Source organism: Apodemus sylvaticus, chromosome 8, assembly GCF_947179515.1.
Source record: "Apodemus sylvaticus chromosome 8, mApoSyl1.1, whole genome shotgun sequence".
In the NCBI taxonomy this organism is placed as follows: domain Eukaryota; kingdom Metazoa; phylum Chordata; class Mammalia; order Rodentia; family Muridae; genus Apodemus; species Apodemus sylvaticus.
The window spans coordinates 105,352,533-105,376,058 of record NC_067479.1 but is presented as its reverse complement, the minus strand read 5'-3'; the positions used below and the strand labels follow the sequence as shown (position 1 = coordinate 105,376,058).

At 42.7% G+C, this 23,526-nt stretch overlaps 1 protein-coding gene across 1 annotated transcript in view; it reads left to right on the top strand.

Annotated features, from left to right (window-relative positions):
• The window catches only part of Sh2d4b (SH2 domain containing 4B), a 100,702-nt gene that overhangs the window by 48,503 nt on the left and 28,673 nt on the right, over nt 1-23,526 (top strand). The window contains exons 5-6 of the mRNA XM_052190203.1: nt 19,914-20,130; nt 22,128-22,252. Of these exons, the coding sequence (XP_052046163.1) occupies nt 19,914-20,130; nt 22,128-22,252 (342 nt within the window). The remainder of the gene's footprint in view (nt 1-19,913; nt 20,131-22,127; nt 22,253-23,526) is intronic.

Genomic DNA, 23,526 nt, shown 5'->3' with positions numbered 1-23,526 from the left:
ATGTATATGTATATATATATATATATATATATATATATATATGTATGAGTACATTATCACTGTCTTCAGACATGCCAGAAGAGGTCATCAGATTCCATTACAAAGGGTTGTGAGCTAGTATGTGGGTGCTGGGAGTTGAACTCAGGACCTCTGGAAGAGAAGCCAATGCTCTTAACCACTGAGCCATCTCTCAAGCCCCCACACTGTTTTCCAAGTTACTGTACCATTCATTTTTTATTAGACATTTGCTTTATTTACATTTCAAATGTTATCCTCCTTCCTTGTTACCCCTCCAAAAACCCTCTATCCCATCCCCCTTCTACTTTCCTGTCCTGTTATTCCCCTACACTGGGGCATTGAGTCATCACAGGACCAATGGCCTCTCCTCTCACTGATGTCTGAAAAGGCCATCCTCTGCTACATATGTAGCTGGAGCCCTCCATGTGTACTGTTTGGTTGGTGGTTTCGTCCCTGGGCACTCTGTGGGGTCTGGTTGTTGCTCTTTCTATGGGGTTACAAACCCCTTCAGCTCCTTCAGTCCTTCCCCTGACTCCTCCATTGGGGTGCCCATGCTCAGTCCAATGGTTGGCTGCCAGCATCCACATCTGTATTGGTCAGGCTCAGACAGAGCCTCTCAGGAGACAGCTATATCAGGCTCCTGTCAGCAAGTACTTTTTGGCATCAGCAATAGTGTCTGGGTTTGGCGTCTGTCTGCATGTGGGATGGATCCCCAGGTGGGGCATTCTCTGGATGGCCTTTCCTTCAGTCTCTGCTCCACTCTTTGTCCCTATATTTCCTTTCTTTAGAAAGGAGCAATTCAGGGTTAAAATTTTTGAGATGGGTAGGTGACCCATCCCTCAACCAGATCATATCCAGAGATTAGGCATGGCCCCTGGTTGAGGGAAGTCTTTCTTTCTTTCTTTCTTTCTTTCTTTCTTTCTTTCTTTCTTTCTTTCTTTCTTTCTTTCTTTCTTTCTTTCTTTCTTTCTTTCTTTCTTTCTTTCTTTCTTTCTTTCTTTCTTTCTTTCTTTCTTTCTTTCTTTCTTTCTTCCTTCCTTCCTTCCTTCCTTCCTTCCTTCCTTCCTCTCTCTCTCTCTCTCTCTCTCTCTCTCTCTCTCTCTCTTTTCATCACTTATAATTTTTGAAACATCTAAGAAACAAGTTGTTTACTCCCAGGACAGTGACTGACATCCATCTCTATTTGAAGAGATTTACAGTTTTAGCTGTTATGTTTAGGCCTCTGCTATGTTTTAAGTTATTTTTTTTTTGTGCAAAACAACATTCCTGATTGACTTAGTTGTTGAAGTACCATTTTTCGGAAGGGCTCTTTTTCCAAAGCCCTTGACATTCCTGTAGAAATAGTTACCCACACTGTGTCTTCCCTTGACTGCTCAGCTCTGTTCTGCTGGCTTATTTAGCTCTTCTTCTGTCAGCAGCAGTCTTACAATGCTAGGAGCCTGGCAGTCAGCTTTGAAACTGGCCATTATAAGACCTCTATTGCTGTTCATCTTTATTGGATTATTTTAATTATTCTAGGATGCTTTTATTTCCACGCAGATTTTAGGATCTGCCGGGGTCTACTTCTGAAATGAGAGCAGCTGGGATTTTGACAGGAACTGCATTGCATTTGTATGTCCATTTGGGCAGTGTTGCCATATTCACAATACTACCCTTAGTATCGGGTATGATGGGATACTGCCTGAAATCCCAAAGGAAGTTCAAAGCCAGCCTGGCCTACACAGCACGTTCAAAGACAGGCTCAGCTTGCATAGTGAACGTCTGTTTCAAAAACAAAGAGCTGTCGACTCAAGTTGGGGCTAGAAAAATGGCTGTCATTAAGGACACTTCCTACTCTTTCATAGGACTTCAGTTTTGTTCCTATCATACTGCGTCAAGTGATAAATATGCACACACAGGCACATGCATACATGCAAATAACATAATCAAAATAAATCATAAGAACCCTAAGGGATAGGGCCATAGCTCAATAGTAAAATACTTGCCTAGCAAATATGAGTTCCTGGGTTCAATCTTTAAGACTTCAAAGATATTTAATCTTTGAATCCTTAAATTTGACAAATAGAATTTTAAGTCTTATTTAATCTCCTTCAATATTTTATAGTTATGCCCTTGTTTGGGGCATAAATTTATTATTCCTACAAAGTAAATGGAATATATCTAGATTATACAGGTATAATATGTTGACCCCTTAATTCATTTTTGGCTTATACAGATTAATATAGATCTTTGGAAGTTTTCTTTATATAAAATGACTTTATATTTAAAATGAGAAAGTTTTACTTTTTTTTTCCAGAATGAGCATTTTTTTATTCTCTTTCTTTCTTTAAGTCCTCTCAGATCTTTTATTTAAGGATATTTTAATTTAAACTTTTTTCATACCACTATATTTTGATCATGTTTCTCCTCTCTCCCATCTTTTCCCAGACCTTCCAGTGTGCATGAAACATGCAGAGTAGTACGCCAACACCCATGCACACCAGAACATAGTATTTTGTTTTGTATATTTTTATTTTTTTATTTATTGAAAAAGGAAGCAAAAACACTTTATGATAAAATTAAAGATTTACATGGAAAATATTTCAGATAAACAAGTTAAAATTGACAATTTTCATGGAATATTAAATAGTAAAGTGGTAGACATGTAAAACATTGCTAAATTAATTGAAATATGGGATAGAAACATTTTATGATAGAATTGAAGATTTATGTAGAAAATATTTCTGATAAAATTGTAGAAAAATGTAGAAAAACATGTTAGAATTAAAGATTATCATGGGAAATTTTATATAGATATAATAATGGTAGGCATAAAAGTATTCCTAAGTTGATTGAAAGTGGAATTATAAACATTTTCTGATAAACTTGAAGATTTTCATGGAAAATATTTCTGATAAAATTGAAGAAATATATAGAAAAACATGTTAAAATTAAAGATTATCATGGAAATTATACAGATAAAATGATAGGCATAAAGATAATTCTAAGTTGATTGAAGGTGGAATTATAAACATTCTCAGATAAAATTGAAGATTTACATGGAAAATATTTCTGGTAAAATTCAAGAAATAAATAGACCAACATGTTAAAATTGACTATTTCATGGAAAATTTTACATATAAAATGGTAAATATAAAAACTCTTTCTAAATTAATTGAAGGTGGAATTAGAAACATTTGTGATAAAATCAAAGATTTACATTGAAAACATTTCTGATAAAATAGAGGAAGTATATAGAAACATATTAAAATGGAAGATTATCATGAAAAAATAATGCAGATAAAACTGGTAGACATAAAAATACTAAATTAATTAAAAGGGGAATTACAAGTATTTTCTGATAAAATTGAACATTTACATGAGAAATATTTCATTAGTGTATGTCTTTTTATTGGGGAGTTGAGTCCATTGTTGTTAAGAGATATTAAGGAATAGTGATTGTTGTTTCCTGTTATTTTTGATGTTATTTTTATGTTTTTATGTGTGGGTATCTTCTTTTGGGTTTGTTGGAAGATTACTTTCTTCTTTTTCCAGGGTGTAGTTTCCCTCCTTGTGTTGGCATTTTCCATCAATTATCCTTTGTAGGGCTGGATTTGTGGACAAATATTGTGCAAATTTGGCTTTATCATGGGATATCTTGGTTTCTCCATCTATGATGATTGAGAGTTTTGCTGGGTATAGTAGCCTGAGCTGGCATTTATGTTCTCTTAGGGTCTGTATGAGGTCTGCCCAGGATCTTCTAGCTTTCATTGTCTCTGGTGAGAAGACTGGTGTGATTCTGATAGGTCTGTCTTTATAAGTTACTTGCCTTTTTTTCCCTTACTGCTTTTAATATTCTTTCTTTGTTTAGTGAATTTGGTGTTTTGATTATTATGTGCCAGGAGGACTTTCTGTTCTGGTCTAGTCTGTTTGGAGTTCTGAAGGCTTCTTGTATGTTCATGGGAATCTCTCTCTAGATTAGGGAAGTTTTCTTCTACAATTTTGTTGAAGTTATTTACTGGGCCTCTAAGATGTAAATCCTCGCTCTCTTCTATACCTATAATCCTTAGGTTTGGTCTTCTCATTGTGTCCTGGAGTTCCTGGATGTTTTGGGTTACCAGATTTATGCATTTTGCATTTTCTTTGACTGTTGAGTCATGTTTTCTATGGTATCTTCAGCACCTGAGATTCTTTCTTCTATGTCTTGTATTCTGTTGTTGATGCTTGCATCTATGACTCCTGAATTCTTTCCAAGGTTTTCTATCTCCAGAGATGTCTCACTTTGTGATTTCTTTGTTGTTTCTACTTCCACTTTTAGATCCTGGATGATTTTGTTCAGTTCCTTCACTTGATTGTTTGTGTTTTCCTGTAATTCTTTAAGGGACTTTTGTATTTCTTCTTTAAGGGCTTCTGCCTGTTGACCCATGATCTCCTGTATTTCTTTAAGGGATTTTTGTGTTTGCTCTTTAAGGGCTTTTACCTATTGACTGATGTTCTCCTGTATTTCTTTAAGGGAGTTATTTAAGTCTTTCTTGAAGCCCTCTATCAGCATCCTGAGATATGATTTTAAATGCAACTCTTGCTTTTCTGGTGTGTTGGGGTTATCCAGGACTTGCTGTGGTGGGAGAACTGGGTTCTGATGTTGCCATGTGAGCTTGGTTTCTGTTGGTAGGGTTCTTGTTCTTGCCTTTTGCCATCTCATGCTAGTTGGTATTGTTGTCTCTGGCTGGAGTTTATTCCTCCTGTGGGCCTGTAAGTCTTACTCCTCTGAGCTCAAAAGTGAAAGCACTGCTGGGAGATCTCCCTCTCTCTCTCTCCTGCTGGGCTATGCACAGAAGGCTGTGGAGTCTCCTGGCTCCCCAGAACATAGTATTTTGTATTTCCTGGTCTTTTTGTTTCCTTTTGGCATTTTCTGTCTTGTTGTTTTTGTTTGTTTTGATTTGATTGCCCCATGTTGTGAACTGTTCTGGCTGGAACTTGCAGTACTGAGTAGGAGTAAAGTAGCAAAGCCAGACATCCTTCTCTGGTTATAGGGGAAGAGCTCATTCTTCTTTAATGGGCAAGTGTGATGCTGTGGGTTTTTCACATATAACCTTCACCAGGTTGAGACGGCTCCTTTCCCTCATTTTATGTTGGGGGTATTAAGGCTTTCTGCACCTGTGGTGATAATAATGCGTTTTTGCTCTTTACTAATATAGTACCTTCTATGTTTGAGTTATGGATTGACGTCAGTCTTGTGTTCCTAGGATAACTCTCATTTATAGGGTATAATCTCTCAAAATATTTGTTACAAGGTTTAGTGTGTGTGTGTGTGTGTGTGTGTGCATGTGCGTGCGCAGATACATGTATAAGGGAAATGTAGATGTCTGGTGGTGGTTATCTTCCTCTTTTCTTATTTAATTTTTTGAGGCAGGTTCTCCATGAACCTGGAGATTCCCTGACTAGCTACTTTGGGCTGTCAGTGTGTGCCAAGATGCCAAGCCTCTGCCTGCCCCCACTCACTATCCCTCTCCCATTCTGAGGTTCCTGGCGCATGTTGTTATATCTAGCTTTTACATAGATGCCAATAATCCAAACTTTGGTCCTCATAGTTGCCAAGCAGGTACTTTACCAACTGAACCAACTTTCCAGTCGTGGTATGTGAACATTTTGTTGAGGATTTTTGTGTTAATATTCATAATGGAGATGGGACTGTGCCTTCTTACATTGTTGGAAGACTAGGTTAGGTTTTAAGGTAATATGGGTGTCAGTGCATGAGAAGTGGTGGGAAGTATTTCCTTTTTCCATATTTGGGAAGAATTAGAGTTCTTGCTTAAATATTTGGTAGAATTCACCAGTGAGGACATCTAGTCTTGGGGGTTCTTGGTGGAAATTTAAACTCCTTATTTGGGTTGAACCCTTGCTTTTTGAATAAGTGCTTCCTGTATTTTTTCATGCTTTTGGTTAACTTTTTTTTTTTTTTGTTGTCTTTTTTTTTTTTTTTTATTCGATATAATTTATTTACATTTCAAATGATTTCCCCTTTTCTAGCCCCCCCACTCCCCGAAAGTCCCGCAAGCCCCCTTCTCTTCCCCTGTCCTCCCACCCACCCCTTCCCACTTCCCCGTTCTGGTTTTGCTGAATACTGTTTCACTGAGTCTTTCCAGAACCAGGGGCCACTCCTCCTTTCTTCTTGTACCTCATTTGATGTGTGGATTATGTTTTGGGTATTCCAGTTTTCTAGGTTAATATCCACTTATTAGTGAGTGCATACCATGATTCACCTTTTGAGTCTGGGTTACCTCACTTAGTATGATATTCTCTAGCTCCATCCATTTGCCTAAGAATTTCATGAATTCATTGTTTCTAATGGCTGAATAGTACTCCATTGTGTAGATATACCACATTTTTTGCATCCACTCTTCTGTTGAGGGATACCTGGGTTCTTTCCAGCATCTGGCAATTACAAATAGGGCTGCTATGAACATAGTAGAACATGTATCCTTATTACATGGTGGGGAGTCTTCTGGGTATATGCCCAGGAGTGGTATAGCAGGATCTTCTGGAAGTAAGGTGCCCAGTTTTCGGAGGAACCGCCAGACTGATTTCCAGAGTGGTTGTACCAATTTGCAACCCCACCAGCAGTGGAGGAGTGTTCCTCTTTCTCCACACCCTCTCCAACACCTTCTGTCTCCTGAATTTTTAATCTTAGCCATTCTGACTGGTGTAAGATGAAATCTTAGGGTTGTTTTGATTTGCATTTCCCTAATGACTAATGAAGTTGAGCATTTTTTAAGATGCTTCTCCGCCATCCGAAGTTCTTCAGGTGAGAATTCTTTGTTTAACTCTGTACCCCATTTTTTAATAGGGTTGTTTGGTTTTCTGGAGTCTAACTTCTTGAGTTCTTTATATATATTGGATATTAGCCCTCTATCTGATGTAGGATTGGTGAAGATCTTTTCCCAATTTGTTGGTTGCCGATTTGTCCTCTTGATGGTGTCCTTTGCCTTACAGAAACTTTGTAATTTTATGAGGTCCCATTTGTCAATTCTTGCTCTTAGAGCATACGCTATTGGTGTTCTGTTCAGAAACTTTCTCCCTGTACCGATGTCCTCAAGGGTCTTCCCCAGTTTTTTTTCTATTAGCTTCAGAGTGTCTGGCTTTATGTGGAGGTCCTTGATCCATTTGGATTTGAGCTTAGTACAAGGAGACAAGGATGGATCAATTCGCATTCTTCTGCATGCTGACCTCCAGTTGAACCAGTACCATTTGTTGAAAAGGCTATCTTTTTTCCATTGGATGTTTTCAGCCTCTTTGTCGAGGATCAAGTGGCCATAGGTGTGTGGGTTCATTTCTGGATCTTCAATCCTGTTCCATTGATCCTCCTGTCTGTCACTGTACCAATACCATGCAGTTTTTAACACTATTGCTCTGTAGTATTGCTTGAGGTCAGGGATACTGATTCCCCCAGATTTCCTTTTGTTGCTGAGAATAGTTTTAGCTATCCTGGGTTTTTTGTTGTTCCAGATGAATTTGATAATTGCTCTTTCTAGCTCTGTGAAGAATTGAGTTGGGATTTTGATGGGTATTGCATTGAATCTGTATAGTGCTTTAGGCAAAATGGCCATTTTAACTATATTGATTCTGCCGATCCATGAGCATGGGAGGTTTTCCCATTTTTTGAGGTCTTCTTCCATTTCCTTCTTCAGAGTCTTGAAGTTCTTGTCATACAGATCTTTCACATGTTTGGTAAGAGTCACCCCAAGATACTTTATACTGTTTGTGGCTATTGTGAAGGGGGTCATTTCCCTAATTTCTTTCTCAGCCTGCTTATCCTTTGAGTATAGGAAGGCCACTGATTTGCTTGAGTTGACTTTATAACCTGCCACTTTGCTGAAGTTGTTTATCAGCTGTAGGAGCTCTCTAGTGGAGTTCTTTGGGTCACTTAGGTAGACGATCATGTCGTCTGCAAATAATGATAGTTTGACTTCTTCCTTTCCAATTTGTATCCCTTTGACCTCCTTATGTTGTCGAATTGCCCGAGCTAGTACCTCAAGTACAATATTGAAAAGATAAGGAGAAAGGGGGCAGCCTTGTCTGGTCCCTGATTTCAGTGGGATTGCTTCAAGTTTCTCTCCATTTAGTTTGATGCTGGCTACCGGTTTGCTGTATATTGCTTTTACTATGTTTAGGTATGGGCCTTGAATTCCTGTTCTCTCCAAGACTTTAAGCATGAAGGGATGCTGAATTTTGTCAAATGCTTTTTCAGCATCCAATGAAATGACCATGTGGTTTTGTTCTTTGAGTTTGTTTATGTAGTGGATTGTATTGATGGATTTCCGTATATTGAACCAACCCTGCATTCCTGGGATAAAGCCTACTTGATCATGGTGGATGATCGTTTTGATGTGTTCTTGGATTCGGTTGGCAAGAATTTTATTGAGTATTTTTGCATCGATGTTCATAAGGGAAATTGGTCTGAAGTTCTCTTTCTTTGTTGGATCTTTGTGTGGCTTTGGTATCAGCGTAATTGTGGCTTCGTAGAAGGAATTGGGTAGTGTTCCTTCTGTTTCTATTTTGTGGAATAGTTTGAAGAGTATTGGTGTTAACTCTTCTTTGAAGGTCTGGTAGAATTCTGCACTGAAGCCATCTGGTCCTGTGCTTTTTTTGGTTGGAAGACTTTCTATGACTCCTTCTATTTCTTTAGGCATTATGGGACTGTTTAGATGGTCTAGTTGGTCCTGATTTAATTTTGGTATTTGGTATCTGTCAAGGAAATTGTCCATTTCCTCCAGATTCTCCAGTTGTGTTGAGTATAGGCTCTTGTAGTAGGATCTGATGATTTTTTGGATTTCCTCAGTTTCCGTTGTTATATCTCCCTTTTCATTTCTAAGTTTGTTAATTTGGATACTTTCTCTGTGCCCTTTGGTCATTCTGGCTAAGGGTTTATCTATCTTGTTGATTTTCTCAAAGAACCAGCTCCTGGTATTGTTGATTTTTTGTATGGTTCTCTTTGTTTCTACTTGATTGATTTCGGCCCTGAGTTTGATGATTTCCTGCCTTCTACTCCTCCTGGGCGAAATAGCTTCTTTTTGTTCCAGGGCTTTCAGGTGTGTCATTAAGCTGGTAATGTATGCTCTCTCCATTTTCTTTTTGGAGGCACTCAGGGCTATGAGTTTTCCTCTTAGCACTGCTTTCATTGTGTCCCATAGATTTGGGTATGTTGTGTTTTCATTTTCATTGTGTTCTAAAAAGTCTTTAATTTCTTTCTTTATTTCTTCCTTGACCAAGGTATCATTGAGTAGAGTATTGTTCAGTTTCCACGTGTATGTGGGCTTTCTGTTGTTTCTGTTGCTATTGAAGACCACTTTAACTCCATAGTGATCAGATAGGAGGCATGGGATTAGTTCGATCTTCTTATATTTGTTGAGGTCTGTCTTGTGACCAATTATATGGTCGATTTTGGAGAAGGTACCATGAGGTGCTGAGAAAAAGGTATATTCTTTTGTTTTAGGATAGAATGTTCTATATATATCTGTTAAATCTAATTGGTCCAAAGCTTCAATTAGTTTCATTGTGTCCCTGTTTAGTTTCTGTTTTCCTGATCGGTCCATTGAGGAAAGTGCAGTGTTGAAGTCACCCACAATTATTGTGTTAGGTGCAATGTGTGCTTTTAGTTTTAATAAAGTTTCTTTTACAAAAGAGGGTGCCCTTACATTTGGGGCATAGATGTTCAGGATTGTCAGTTCTTCTTTTTGTATTTTTCCTTTGACCAGCAAGAAGTGTCCCTCAGGGTCTCTTTTGATGACTTTGGGTTGAAAGTCAATTTTATCTGATATTAAAATGGCTACTCCAGCTTGTTTCCTGAGACCATTTGCTTGTAAAATTGTCTTCCAGCCTTTTACTCTAAGGTAGTGTTTGTCTTTGACCCTGAGGTGTGTTTCCTGTAAGCAGCAAAATGTAGGGTCCTGTTTACGTATCCATTCAGTTAGTCTGTGTCTTTTTATTGGGGCATTAAGTCCATTGATGTTAAGAGATATTAAGGAATAGTGATTGTTACTTCCTATCATTTTTGACGTTATTTTTTAAATTTGAATGCTTAACTTCTTTTGGGTTTGATGAAAGGTTACTATCTTGCTTTTTCCAGGGTGAAGTTTCCCTCCTTGTATTGGTGTTGTCCTCCTATTATCCTTTTTAGGGCCGGGTTTGTGGATAGATATTGGGTAAACTTGGTTTTGTCATGAAATATCTTAGTTTCTCCATCTATGGTGATTGAGAGTTTTGCTGGATATAGTAGTTTTGGTTGGCATTTGTGTTCTCTTAGAGTCTGCATGAGATCTGCCCAGGACCTTCTAGCCTTCATAGTCTCAGGTGAAAAGTCTGCTGTGATTCTGATAGGTCTTCCTTTATATGTTACTTGGCCTTTTTCTCTTACTGCCTTTAGTATTCTTTCTTTGTTTAGAACATTTGGTGTTTTGATTATTATGTGACGGGAAGTATTTCTGTTCTGGTCCAGTCTGTTTGGAGTTCTGTAGGCTTCTTGTATATTCATGGGCATCTCTCTCTTTAGGTTAGGGAAGTTTTCTTCCATAATTTTATTGAAGATATTTGCTGGCCCTTTAAGTTGTAAATCTTCACTCTCATCTATGCCTATAATCCTTAGGTTTGGTCTTCTCATTGTGTCCTGGATTTCCTGGATATTTTGGGTTACAAGCTTTTTGCATTTTGCATTTTCTTTAACTATTGAGTCCATGGTTTCTATGGAATCTTCAGCATCTGAGATTCTTTCTTCTATCTCTTGTATTCTGTTGTTGATATTTGTATCTCTGTCCCCTGATTTCTTCCCAAGGCTTTCTATCTCCAAAGTTGTCTCCCTTTGAGTTTTCTTAGTTGTTTCTACTTCTGATTTTAGATCCTGGATGGTTTTGCTTAGCTCCTTCACTTGCATGTTTGTGTTTTCCTGTAATTCTTTAAGAGATTTTTGTGTTTTCTCTTTCATGAGCTCAGCCTGTTGACCAAAGTTCTCCTGTATTTCTTTAAGAGATTTTTGTGTTTCGTCTTTCATGGCCTCAGCCTGTTGAGCAAAGTTCTCCTGTATTTCTTTAAGTGTTTTTTGCATTTCCTCCTTGTTGGCTTTTGTATTCTCCTGGATTTCTTTCAATGATTTTTGTGTTTCCCTTGCAAGGGCTTCTACCTTTTGATCCATTGTCTCCTGAATTTCTTTATGTATGACCTTCATGTGTTCCTGTACCAGCATCATGACCAGTGATTTTAAATCCAAATCTTGTTTTACTGGTGTGATGGGGTATCCAGGACATGTTGGTAGAGGAGAATTGGGTTCAGATGTTGCCATATTGCCTTGATTTCTGTTAGTGACGTTCCTGCGTTTGCCTTTTGCCATCTAGATCTCACTGGTGTTAGTTTATCTTGTCAGTGCTGGACTCACCAGTGCAAGCTGCCCCTTCCCAGTTGGCCTCTGGTGCACAGCTTACCTCCTGCACTGCTTGTAGACAGTGTGCTGCTGCCCAGGCTGTTCAGATCCCAAAGCAGGCACCCGAAGGCTCCCGCTGGGGCCCGCTGGATTCACTGGAGCACACTGACTTCTCCCAGCTGGCCGCCCGGAAGCCCAGCTAGCCACTTGCAGGACTTGGAGATGTAATGCTGCCGCCCAGACTGATCTGGATCCGGAAGCGGAGAGAGTAGAGCTAAGGGCTTCTGCCTGAGGCCTTGCCCCAGATTGTGTCTGTGGAGCAGATGTAGCCTGTGTGCACTCCCAGGGAGTGCCGACGGTGTATGCTACTGTGACCTCCCCTGAGTTCCGCTCACTCTGCTGGGCAGCCGATCTGCCAACCGGGCTATCGCACACAAGGTTAGCCTGGCCGCCCAGTCCCTGAGTCCAGGCAAAAGCCTGGGAGGCCAAGGTCCGAGCAAAGTTCCCCTACGGCTTTGACTGTTAATTGGGTTTGCCAGGTGGCTAGGGTGGCGGGTGTGTGCGCCCGCGCTCCCTGAAAGCGCCGGGAGAGTCTGCTTTGCTAACAATCACCTGGGCGGGTTGACTCACAGATGGCCCACCAAGCCGCCCAGTTCTTGGGGTCAGTCCTGTGCCTTTTGGGGCCTGGACCCCCGCTTTGTTAGCCTTAGGCTATGCCTGTTACAGGTCTGCCCGCCTGAGCTCTCTGTCGTCCTGCAGGCAAAATGGCGGCGGCACGCTCGCAGGCCTGGGCAAAAAACCTCCTGGTTGGGTTGGCACCCCGATGGCCCCCCGACCCGCCCAGGGCCTGGGTGCAGGCCAACGCCCGTCGGGCTCAGACCACCGCGGGCTCAGACCACCGCGGTGTTGGCCTCGGATTATGTTTGTGTACCTCAGTCTGTCCGATTCCTGGAGTACGGAACCAAGATGGATCCTCCTCTCCTGACTGGTGGGAGGCCGAGTTCTGAAGTGGCCTCCGTGCAGGAAAGGCGCCGCGCAACTGCAGCTGCTTGCTGTCCGGCTGGTCAGTGAAGGTCAGTGGTCGTGGGCGCAGGGCCTAACTGGTCCCTGTGACGCCTTGGTTCCACTGCTGATGGCCCTTCAGCTGGAGCAGCCACTGCTGCCGCTGCTGCCGCCGCCGCCGCCGCCGATGTTGTCTTTCTTTGGTTAACTTTTAAGATTTTTTTTTTTTGTTTTTTTTATTTTTTTATTTATTTATTTTTTTTTTTTGGATTTGGGTTTTTCGAGACAGGGTTTCTTTGTATAGCTCTGGCTGTCCTGGAACTCACTCTGTAGACCAGGCTGGCCTCAAACTCAGAAATCCGCCTGCCTCTGTTTCCCAGAGTGCTGGGATTACAGGTGTGTGCCACCACCGCCCGGCAACTTTTAAGATTTTAAGAAAGTCCATTCTGAACATTTGCTACTCTTCTCATCACCTGCAGGAGAGGATGTCTAGAGGTCCTTTTCAAAAATACTTATTTTTTCCCCAGTGGTGTGTGTGTGTGTATGTGTGTGTGTGTGTGTACATGATTCAGGTGTCTGCAGAAATTGTTGAATCCCTTGGAGCTGAAGTTATAGGTGGTTGTGAGTTATTTGATATGTTCTTCGAACCCAGTTCCAGTCCTCTGGAAGAGCAGCTTGTGCTGTTAACCTCTGGTCCTTCTCTTCATCACCATCCTCAGAAGCTCTTAATTCACCTTTGCTCTTGGCACCCATTGTATTTACCCTCTCTCAGTCTCTTTGACTCAGTTTCTGTCTGCCTGTCTCTGTATCTGGCTGTCTCTATATTTGTCTGTCTTTGTATCTGTCTGCTTATCTCTGTCTACATCTCTCTCCTTTATAAAATCAGCTCTGAGATACTTGGTTTCTGGATGTAGTTGTAGCTGTAACTGAAGTAGACAATGCACGCACAAGACACGATGTACCTGCATCCTGGAGTTCATAATGGGCCATGGTGAAAAATGAGGCTGCAAAGATAAGATGGGGAAAGCTAAAGGGGAAGCCACTCATCTAAATTCAGAATGGAGGGAGAGGAAAGTGGAAGGAGGAGGAAAGACAGCACTAAAACAAAAGCCAGTGAGATTCACAAGATGAAGCCAGTGAGGTCCCTGCAGGAAGCACTGGCTGCATAGCTTGGCCACTTACCAGAGTGACTTCAGACAAGTTCTATGGGGGTACTTCTGCTGTATGAAGAGAGAGGACCTAAGGCTGGAGTGCTTCGGCAGAGCTCATGAGCTGTTGTTTCAGCTGTTGGAGATTGGAAATTCTGTCCTCTGAGAGCTGCCTGATTGTAGCTCAATATGCTATGTGCCCGCTGAAAATGGAAACACCTCTGAAAAACTTGTAATACATGATAATTCAGGCTCCGTGTCCGTGACCAGAGGTTCTCATATTATTCTTTCTTAAAGAATGATGAGCTGAACTCAGAGCATGTCATTCAAATCTAGCGAATCCATTCTGCACTCAATTAACTTAATCTGAAAGATATAGTGGGCCATTAATCTATCACAAGCAGCAGTTTTGATAAAACAGTCAAATTAAATTCTCCAACTAAGAAAAAAGTGGGGGATGGGGAGCAGTGCTCAATATCACTCAAATGGAGGTCAGTTTCCCAGCTCAAATCTTAGAGGTCTGACCTCTGAAACTGTCTGGATAGGTCAGGCACGGCAGTGTGTTTAATGACTTTTCAACTGTGAACTTGTGGGGTTGTAGATTTGGAGACTATATTTAGTTGGTTAGAGATTTTGAGAGAATCCAGTAAATTATATATATATATATATATATATATATATATATTACAGAACCCAGAAATTAGCATTGTTGCTGTGAGGTTAAAATGTAAATGAGGTTTGGCTATCTTGAGTAGGAGTTTTGGTCACTCTGGGACCTCCGACTTGTGTGATTTTGGTTATGGCCCTAAATCAACCTCCTACGTGCAATCATCTCACTCCTTGCTGGGTTACTGAGGGAGCTGCCTGAGAAAACTTCACAAAGCCTGGCACGGGAGTCTCGTGATGTTAGCTCTATCCCCCACCCTCTTTAAAAAGAAGTGCATCTGGGTTCTTGGTTGAATATTGGCGATCCTAAAGTGCTAGATGCGTGTGACAGGCTGAGCCTGGGGCAGCCTTTGACAATGGTGCTGGACTGGAAGGGGGCTGGAGCAGAGGAGAATGTGAACTAGAAGTTGAAAGGCAAGAGAAGAGAAGGGCTTTTGGTATCCTCTGCGTGAATGCGTGCCTGTGTGTGTGTGTGTGTGTGTGTGTGTGTGTGTGTGATGGTTGATTCCAGTGGGGCAAGCTTTACTGGATTAACAAATCTCTAGGCCACTGTAAGGTTCATCCCAGTTTGATCTGTGAGAGTGTTTCTGGAGAAGATTAACTGAGCGGGAAGAGTCACGGTGAGTATGGGCGGTACGGGCGGTACTGTGCCTGGCTGGGTAATAAGGGGAAAAAGAGAAAGCGAGTAGAGCAGCAGCCATTTCTCTGCCTTTCGATTTCTGGGTACAAGGTGAGTAGTTGCCTCAGTTTCCCACCACCACCCTTTCTCACCAGGAAGAACCATATCCTCAAACTCAGTGAAGAGTTGGTCTCAAGGGGGAAAATGACTGATTCCTTGTTATTCCTTGGGCATAGTCACAGTTTTTCAACTTATATGAGAGTTATGACCCTGAAGCCTGAAGTTGAAATTGTGACCGAATTTTAACCCTAAACTACAGAACACCCTGGCTCATCAGCAGAGCCCACTGAGAGGGTATAGGCTGTGATCTGCTCAGATCTCACGGCTGGGTGGGAGCCACTGACCAGTATCAGCATATGCTCACATGAACACACACATGCATGCACACATGTAGACATATATGCCTGAGAAGAGATCGAAAAATCAAAATCTGAAGTATGGTTTTGACTGAGTTTTTATTACTTTTGCAAAAATACCACACATTCAACCACCATGACCCAGGAGCCACCTCAACTCTGAGTGCCTTTCTCAATATTAAAATGTTGACTCCTACTCATCTCAACCTTTATATACCTAATTTAGGTTCTATCTGGGCTTCCTTCTCCTGTGGCCTTGCTCACAGATCCCTGAGCCTTATTTCATTTTCCCAAGGAAGTCATTGTTCTGTCAATATGTCCTCAGGAGAGTTTGAATCCTAAAAGGGTCCTGCAGTTGGCCTGGGTCACCACAGGAGTCTCTGTTGTCTGGCATCAGGCTAAGCTAGAGGGAGGTGGGTAATTGATAACACCCCGGAAAGCTGCTCTCACTGGCCCAGCTGAGCTGTGCATCAGCCTCAGTTGCTTTCTTAAGCTTTGATGCTCACTTTTCAGCCTTTAGTTTTCTTGCTAAAGGCACTGGTTTATGGAGGTGGAGGCTCCAGCAGACTGAGGCACAGGACATTTGTGAAAATGCAAACCCTAAACATTAGGTCCAGAGGCTAAGAAGCTCTTCTCCCCGCCTGTTCATTTATTCCGTTCCCTGGTAGGAACTCTTGGTTCTGATTAAACGCCCTCCTTCCCACTAGTCACTCCCTTTCCCACTTCCACCAAAGGTTGGGATGTTTCTAAATGGTGTGTTCAAGTCCAAGAGTACACAGTCTCCACAGTAGGAGCCCTGAACATGTTTAATGTACACTTCGCACTGCGACCGAAGCAAACCTCTCATCGAGGTCTCAAAGCAACTCCATGAAGCCTTCCTTTTCTAGTGAGGAAAAGAAAATGTAGTTACTTAATTCTCTATTCAAAATCACAGAGAGATGCTTGGTTTGGTGACATACACCTTTAATGCTAGCACCCAGGAGGCAGAGGCAGACAGATCTCTATGAGTTTGAGGCTGGGCAAGTCTGCATAGCAGTTACAGGCCAGCCAGAGCTAGCTAGAGAGATCCTGATTCAAAAGGACCAAAAAAAAAAAAATCACAGATGACAGAAATTAAATATTTATATATAACACATAGACAAACACATAGATACTCATGTGCACACACTTCATGCACATTCCTATGCATTTGTGCACACACACACACACACAAGTCAATCAATTTTTAATCAATCAATCAATCAATCAATCAATCAATCAATCACTGTAATTTTTAAAAGGCAGGAACCTAGCCTTTAGATTTGCCCCCCTCTGCTCAGTCTCAGTATAAAAACCGACCAAGGGAGCTTGTGATTGGCTCAGAGGGTACAGGGAAATGCTGCCAGGGCTGATGACCGGACTTCAGTTCTTGGGAATCATAAGGTGAAAAAGAGAACTGAGTCCCACTGTTGTCCTCGGAATTTTACACACACTCCATGCCCCTGTAAGTGAAGTAAAGAACGATAGTAATAGTAATAATAATAGTCCAAGCTAATGTTACAGATTCTGCCCGGTTTTTCTCTCTGAATTTAAGTGTGGTTGCTTCAGCCGTTTTCCTCCCTCAGGGCATTACCATTTTTCGGCCTCTTTGTTCTCATTCTTGGGTTTCCTGCAGTGATATTTAGCTCAAGCCACCTCTTGAGAGTGTGCAGATGGAACTCTGCCCTCTAGTGGCTTCCAGTTGTCTTTCAAGACAGCATTAGAACGCAACAGTCCTACGTTCCTGGTCTGTACGTGGCCCTTTCTCCCTTCCATGTCTTCAGCTGCTGTGCTTTCCAGGAGGGACACCTCCTCCCTCTGGCCTCTGAGACCACGGTACTAAGAAAGCTTACTGTTGGCCACTGTTGGTCAAATCTCTTGACTCTCCCAGACATCAGCTTAGACCTTTCCCACTTCCAGAAGCTATCCAAGTCTGCATGAGATGTCCCTCCTCTGGGGGCCCTGAGGTCTAACACACACCCCACCACAGCACCACTGTTCAGTGCTGTTTCCCCCACTAGACTGTAAGTTCTCTGAGGTCCAGACACTGTAACTAGGTCTCCTGGAGTTATATGGTGCTTGGGTTATAACTTGGTTGTAAGTGCACTTAGAGCTGGCACTTGTAGACAACTAAATACAACTAAATGAATAACTATACAATTCATTCATTCATTCATTCATTCATTCATTCATTCATGTTTTTGAGACAGGGTTTTCTTATAAAGACTATTCTGAAGCTCAAAATCCCCCTGCCTCAGCTTCTAGGGTCCTGGAGGTATAGGAATGTCTCACTACACCTGGCCAACATATTATTGAAGTGGTGACACCCTGTCAACACTGGCCTTGTTGCACCTCTAGAGATGTGTGACCACTTACACAGATTCTGCCAAGAGGGAAAGCAGACATTTCCGTGTTTCCTCAGTGTCAGAGAACTGAGTGAAAGGGACACCAGTCTGGAACAACCCAGTAGCGTGGCAACCTCAGACTAAGGGTGGCACCATCTCTATTGTCCACAGATAGAAAACTAAAAGATAATATTGTTCCATAGCAGGCAGGGGTTTAGGAGCAAAACCTGTCTGTCCCTCTGCATTGTCTCTTAGGGACAGTAAACTCCATGCAGTTGTTAGTCTTTGTATGACAGAGGCTTCTACTACTTCACCGCACAACGATGGTGAAGTCAATCCTGGATTTCCTGACCCTGTCTAACCCTCTGCTTCCAGTGCAAGCAGGCGTCACAGAATTCTTGCTGCCAGAGACCTACAGATGAGTCACTGGATCCCTGAAGCCCAGAGTTTCTTCCTGAAATGGGCTCCTCACCTCCTTTCTTTAGAAAGTAATTGCTCTTTCCATACTATCTTGTTCATTGTCTTTCACTGTAATTCACAAGACTCAGTAATTCACAAGGAAAACAGATTTATTATCTGCCTGGGAGAACATAGAGGCAGAGAAAGAACAAAGGAGCTCATCTGTTTTAGACATTTGTTTCCCAAGAACTGACCTGTCCCCAGGAAAATTAATCTAGCCGTACAAAGGTGACTGCAGTCTCTCTTAAAGGCCCTACACCCCAATATGAATTTTGGTGGGAGCAGACCACCTCCTCAATATCCCAGGCCACGGTTAATTTTCCCTTGACAGTCCTGGACCCTGTACATTATGGATGCTGTGGGCCCTGGTTTTCTACTTCCTTTTTCAAATGACACTCAAGACCATTTTCATTATGGTTAGTGCTATTTATCTGTCCCTTCCCCAGCTTGATCAAAGTGGTTGAAAGAAGGGTCTGCTTCTATGCCTTCTCTCTATCCAGCCTAGAGTAAAATGCAGAGCCAAATCGTGGAATGCGTTTAAAAATCATTAATTTTTAAAGTGTGTGTGTGTGTGTGTGTGTCTGCACTGTGCATGCTGAGACCGGTGGTTTATTTTGAATTTCTTCTTCTATCACTTTCCACTTTGGAAATGGTCTCTCCTTGCACCTGAAGCTCACAGATTCAGCTAGAAAGCTCCAGGGGCTCTCCGTCTTTGCCTCCCTAGAGCTGGACTTCTGGCACATGCCACCATGCCCGTTTTTAATAGGGCGTTGAGGATGAAACTTCGTTCTTGTATGGCGAACATAAGCCATCTCCCTAACAATCCGGATGCCCTTATTAACCAGAACGCTATATTGTCTGCCAAGTCAGTTCCACACAGCGGAGTTGGGTAATGAGCAGGCTAAGGACCTGTCCCTGTGAAGCTCAAAACACCGATGTGTTGTGTTCTCTGTAATTGGTGTCTGTAGGCACAGACTGTGTGCCTGGATCTGGGAGATGCCAGATCTGTTCTCAGGAAAGGCTCCAGATCACTTGTGAAGGAGAAACACTCCTTGTAGACTAGAACTACTCATCCGTGTCCTCCAAATTCTGACAAAGCGTGGTTTCTAGAGAGCCGTAGAGCCTGTGATGCACGTTAAGTAGAGAGAGAATAAGATTTTCCTTCTTGGAAGGGTATGTGGTCCACCAGGCTAGTGTAATCATTTATCTTGCACAATGTGAAGTCTGGGGTCAGCTTTCAGCGCTCTCTATTGAGAACTCTTGGATTTTAGAGGAAGGTAGAGGCCTAACAAGAAGTGATCAGACTTCAGGATGACCAGTTTAAACAGAAGTCCTTGATTCCATAGGCTTTGTTTGGCCTTCACTTTCTCCACCCCAAACTTCCCTTAACAGATACGCACCCACGCACGCACGCTCGCTCGCTCGCACGCTCGCTCGCACGCACGCTCGCACGCACGCACGCACGCTCACATGCACCCACAAACCCATGCACGTACCACCCACTCACTCAATGCACCCACTCACGCACGCGCGCGCACACATATACACACACACACATGCGCGCGCCGCGCGCGCGCACACACACACACACACACACACACACACACACACACACACACACACGCCCACTTAAAAAACATATTCACACAGCTGGGAGAGCTTTGCTATATCCCTAGAGGAGCCAAACATCTTGTAGACCACGGGGTTCTCTGTGGCCAGTTCCCAGGGAATCATGGGATTTCAAGTAAGTTGTACACAGTGCTGTTTGTGTTTACCCAGTGCACTGCTTGGGCTATGGGCAAGGCCAACCGCTCGCTCTGTTTTCCTTTCCAGTACGTAGATCCAAGGCTGCTGATGAGGAGAGGAGCCGTGGTGCTCAGCGAGCCCGGGATGAGTACCGGCGCCACTCACTCCGAGCCATCCAGAAGGGCACTGTGGCTGGTCTAAGCACCATGTTCCAAGAACTTGGCCAGAACCATGAGCAGGAGGCAAGACTTTGTCACCAACTTCCTGGTAGCAGTCCATCATCACCCCTCACGGGACCTGACAGGTACCCCAAGAAGAGCCATGGACCTGCGAGACACGCTCTGTGGGTTCTAGTACAGGCTCTGTTTGTTACTTGTGGGTCAGTTGCCTCCAGGGCCTCAACATTGCAGTCTATATAATGGACAGAACATAGAAATAAGGTATGCTCAGGACCTCTCAAACAACTTTGCAATTTGGGGGTTAAACTTTCAGAGGTCAAGGATTCTTCTTATCCTTGATAATCTAAAGAAAGCTGTGTAGCCTCTTTCCCTCAAATTTTGCATATACAAATACCCCAAATATTTCCATAGTTTTAGACTCTTGACCTTGGTCAAAACCTTGTAATGAAAGACCTAAGATGGAATGAATATGGCCCAGTATCTGGAGCTAGGACCTTTTCTAAGCTGGTTTGAACCTAGTTTGAACAACAGGTTTGCACACTAGTATGGGTAGATCGGGAGGTCCTTGTGCACATTTGTGTCCCTAGGGGAGTTATTTGCCAAGGACATTTCAGTGACAACCCATGATTTGCAAAGCCAAAGGCACAGGTCACCTGGAGCCTCTCCATGTTCTGTCTGTCTTGCTGTACAGCCCTGAGATCTGGCCTCTTGTCTCAAGGCCCCTTGGCCACCCTTGCAGAACAGTTACTTCCTGTGAGGCGGAGATGTGGGATTCCCTTGTCCTCAGGCAATGTTCAGGAGTCAGTTCACCCCCAGATAATGTGATTTGTCTAATTTTGTTCTGATTGGACTTTGGGGTTGTTCATAATCCACCATTCCTTTCCTCTAGAATCTTCTAAGAGCTGACTCAGCCTTTCCATCTTCTCTCCTTATCCCCTCTTCCCTCCCTCCCTCTCTCCTCTCTCTCCCTCCCTCCTTCCTTCCCTCCCTCCCTCCTCATGTCTGACTCCTAAACTAGAAGGTGTGAGAAGGTCTGGTGTTCATAGAGAAATCTGATTCCTTCCCTCCGTACATCTCTTCACCGGGCCACCATGGCCTCTGCTCTCAGCTTCTTATCTGCACCCCGTCCTAACCCCTGGGCGTTCTTGTGCAGCTACCAACATAAAAACAAGCCAGCAAACAACCAACCAACCTTGCTTGTTCTCTTTCTTTAGTAGCCACCTTGTGTCCTGTAGTGTGGCTTTATTGTTAGTCATCAGAGACTCTATCAGTCTATCAGACATTGCTATTTCAAATCTTGATGCAAGTGCCAACAGGGTGTCTATAAACTTGCAGAAAATAATTTTGTATTAGGCAACCATAATCTGCAAAGATATTCTCCCAAGCAGTGTGTTTGCTCCAGGGCTGTGTACTTTTGAGACTCAATGGTCCTCCTGCACCGGCCTGATAACCACTGCTTAGCATCTTCTTATCCTCCGTCCCGGCCCACCTTGTTTTGCTGTCGACCATGTTTGAGGAAGTATGTCTTGGGGGTACATTTCAGTGCTCCTGTGTGCCTATGAGCTAGACTAAGCAATTCACAAATGTCAAAGAGCCATGCTGTTTTCTTCTCTATCTGTGGTTCAGTTTGTCCTCTCTTTATCCATATCTAGGATTTCCTTCGAGAAAACAATTGTGACAAATCTGTTTTCTCAATTTGTCATTTATCTTTTGATTTTTGGAGGTAGACTATTCTAGCATGCAGAAAGGCTTGATTTTTATGAGTTTAATTTCTTGTGTGTTTTCTGAATCTGGGAGAATAATTAGAGATGCCTTCCCCATTCTATGCTTTTAAAACCTTTAATTAATTAATCAATCACATACACACACACACAAACACATATGCACATATACATATGCCAGATCACGCATGTGGAGCTCAGAGGACAACCTGAGAGAGTCGATTCTCTGCCTGTGCATTCCTGGAATCAAACTCACATGGTCCAACTTGGGAGCAAACACCTTTGCTTGCTCTGCCATCTTTTTCCACTAGACTTCTTCCCTTTCTCCTTCCTATCCCTTTCCTTCCCTTTTTTCTTCCTCTCTGACCCATCTTCTCCCTCACTTTCTTTATTCCTTGCAGGAACTGGGAGCGACCTCTGCGGCCACTCTCCAGAGAAGTCATTGTGCGCTGGTTCAAGGAGGAACAGCTGCCTCGCCGAGCTGGCTTTGAGAGGAACACCAAGTCCATCGCCCCCTGGTTTCATGGTAATATAGTTTCTGGGCCCCACTACAGATGATGTTACATGACCAACTCTTTCTCTGATGGAAGGAGTCTTGGAGGATAGCTGTAATTAGAGGTGTAGAGAATGCTGGGGTCCACGTTGCTTCAATTTGTCCTTCAACTCTTGGCAAGGATCCAGGAGTCCAGGGTCACTGGGGTGCTGGAAATATATCCCCTCTATCTTCTAGGAAGTTCTGAACCTGAGTCTCACCTTCTTTTGTCGTCAGCACTTGGCTGTTTTTAAGTCACCTACTGGGTTTTACCTTTGTACTCATTAGACAGTGGGCTCAGGGGCTCCAGGCTACTGGTGAGCAGGGCCAACACTGTCGTCATTCTTGAGTCTACAACTCTGTTCATAGCCATAGCCATAGCATGGGAGGCTGTTCACTTTGAAAAAAAAATGCATTTTGGTTAAATGCCAGATTGATTGATGAAGAGGAGTTCAGAGCCACTTAAGTGAAGAGCCTTTGATGAGGCAGTTCTTTAGAACTCTTCCAATGTTTTCATTACAGATACGAAACCAAAGTTCAGAGACAGAAGGGTGTTTTCAAAAACGTACTAACTAGATGATGTGTAAAGTTAACTTCAAGAAGGAATCTCCAGGTCCATAACCCCTGTTCAGTGAACTGAATACTCAGTTGCTTCACATTGGGAAACAAACATGACTGTGGCTTCATCAGAGATTTGCTACAGAGAATTAGCAATAGATTCTGGCTTTGAGTTCTCTCAATATTAGTTGGCTATTGCAGCATAACTAACAACTTCAAAGTACCATACCTTAAAGCAAGTAGACCTTTTTTTTCCCCTTCTTCACGTGTGTCTGAATTGGCTGGATAGTTCTAGCCTGGTCCAGATGATCTTGGCTGATGTCATTGATGTTTCTCTGGATAGTCAGAAGGTCACCTAAGGCTGACTGGCCTTGGAGAACCTTCTCTGTGTTCGTGTGAATCCTTATAGACCAGCAATCTAGCTAGATGGTCAAGTTTCTTCACCTTGGCCTTGTTCTCTAAGCCTTCCTTCCATTACTAGTACTTAGTTCACGTCAGGAAAGCTTAGGACCCCCTGTCAGAGCAGACCTCACCTGACATGGTTACTACTCACCTGACCCCTGTCTGCCTGCTTCCCTACTGGCAAATCTCCTAGCGGACTGGAGAGCCTTATCTTGGCCTGTGTTTCCTATGCTTGTGATGAACTACTCTCCTAGTGCAGACCAGGTTCTGTGTCCTCTCAATTCTGTCCACTGTAAGGGATGGATGCA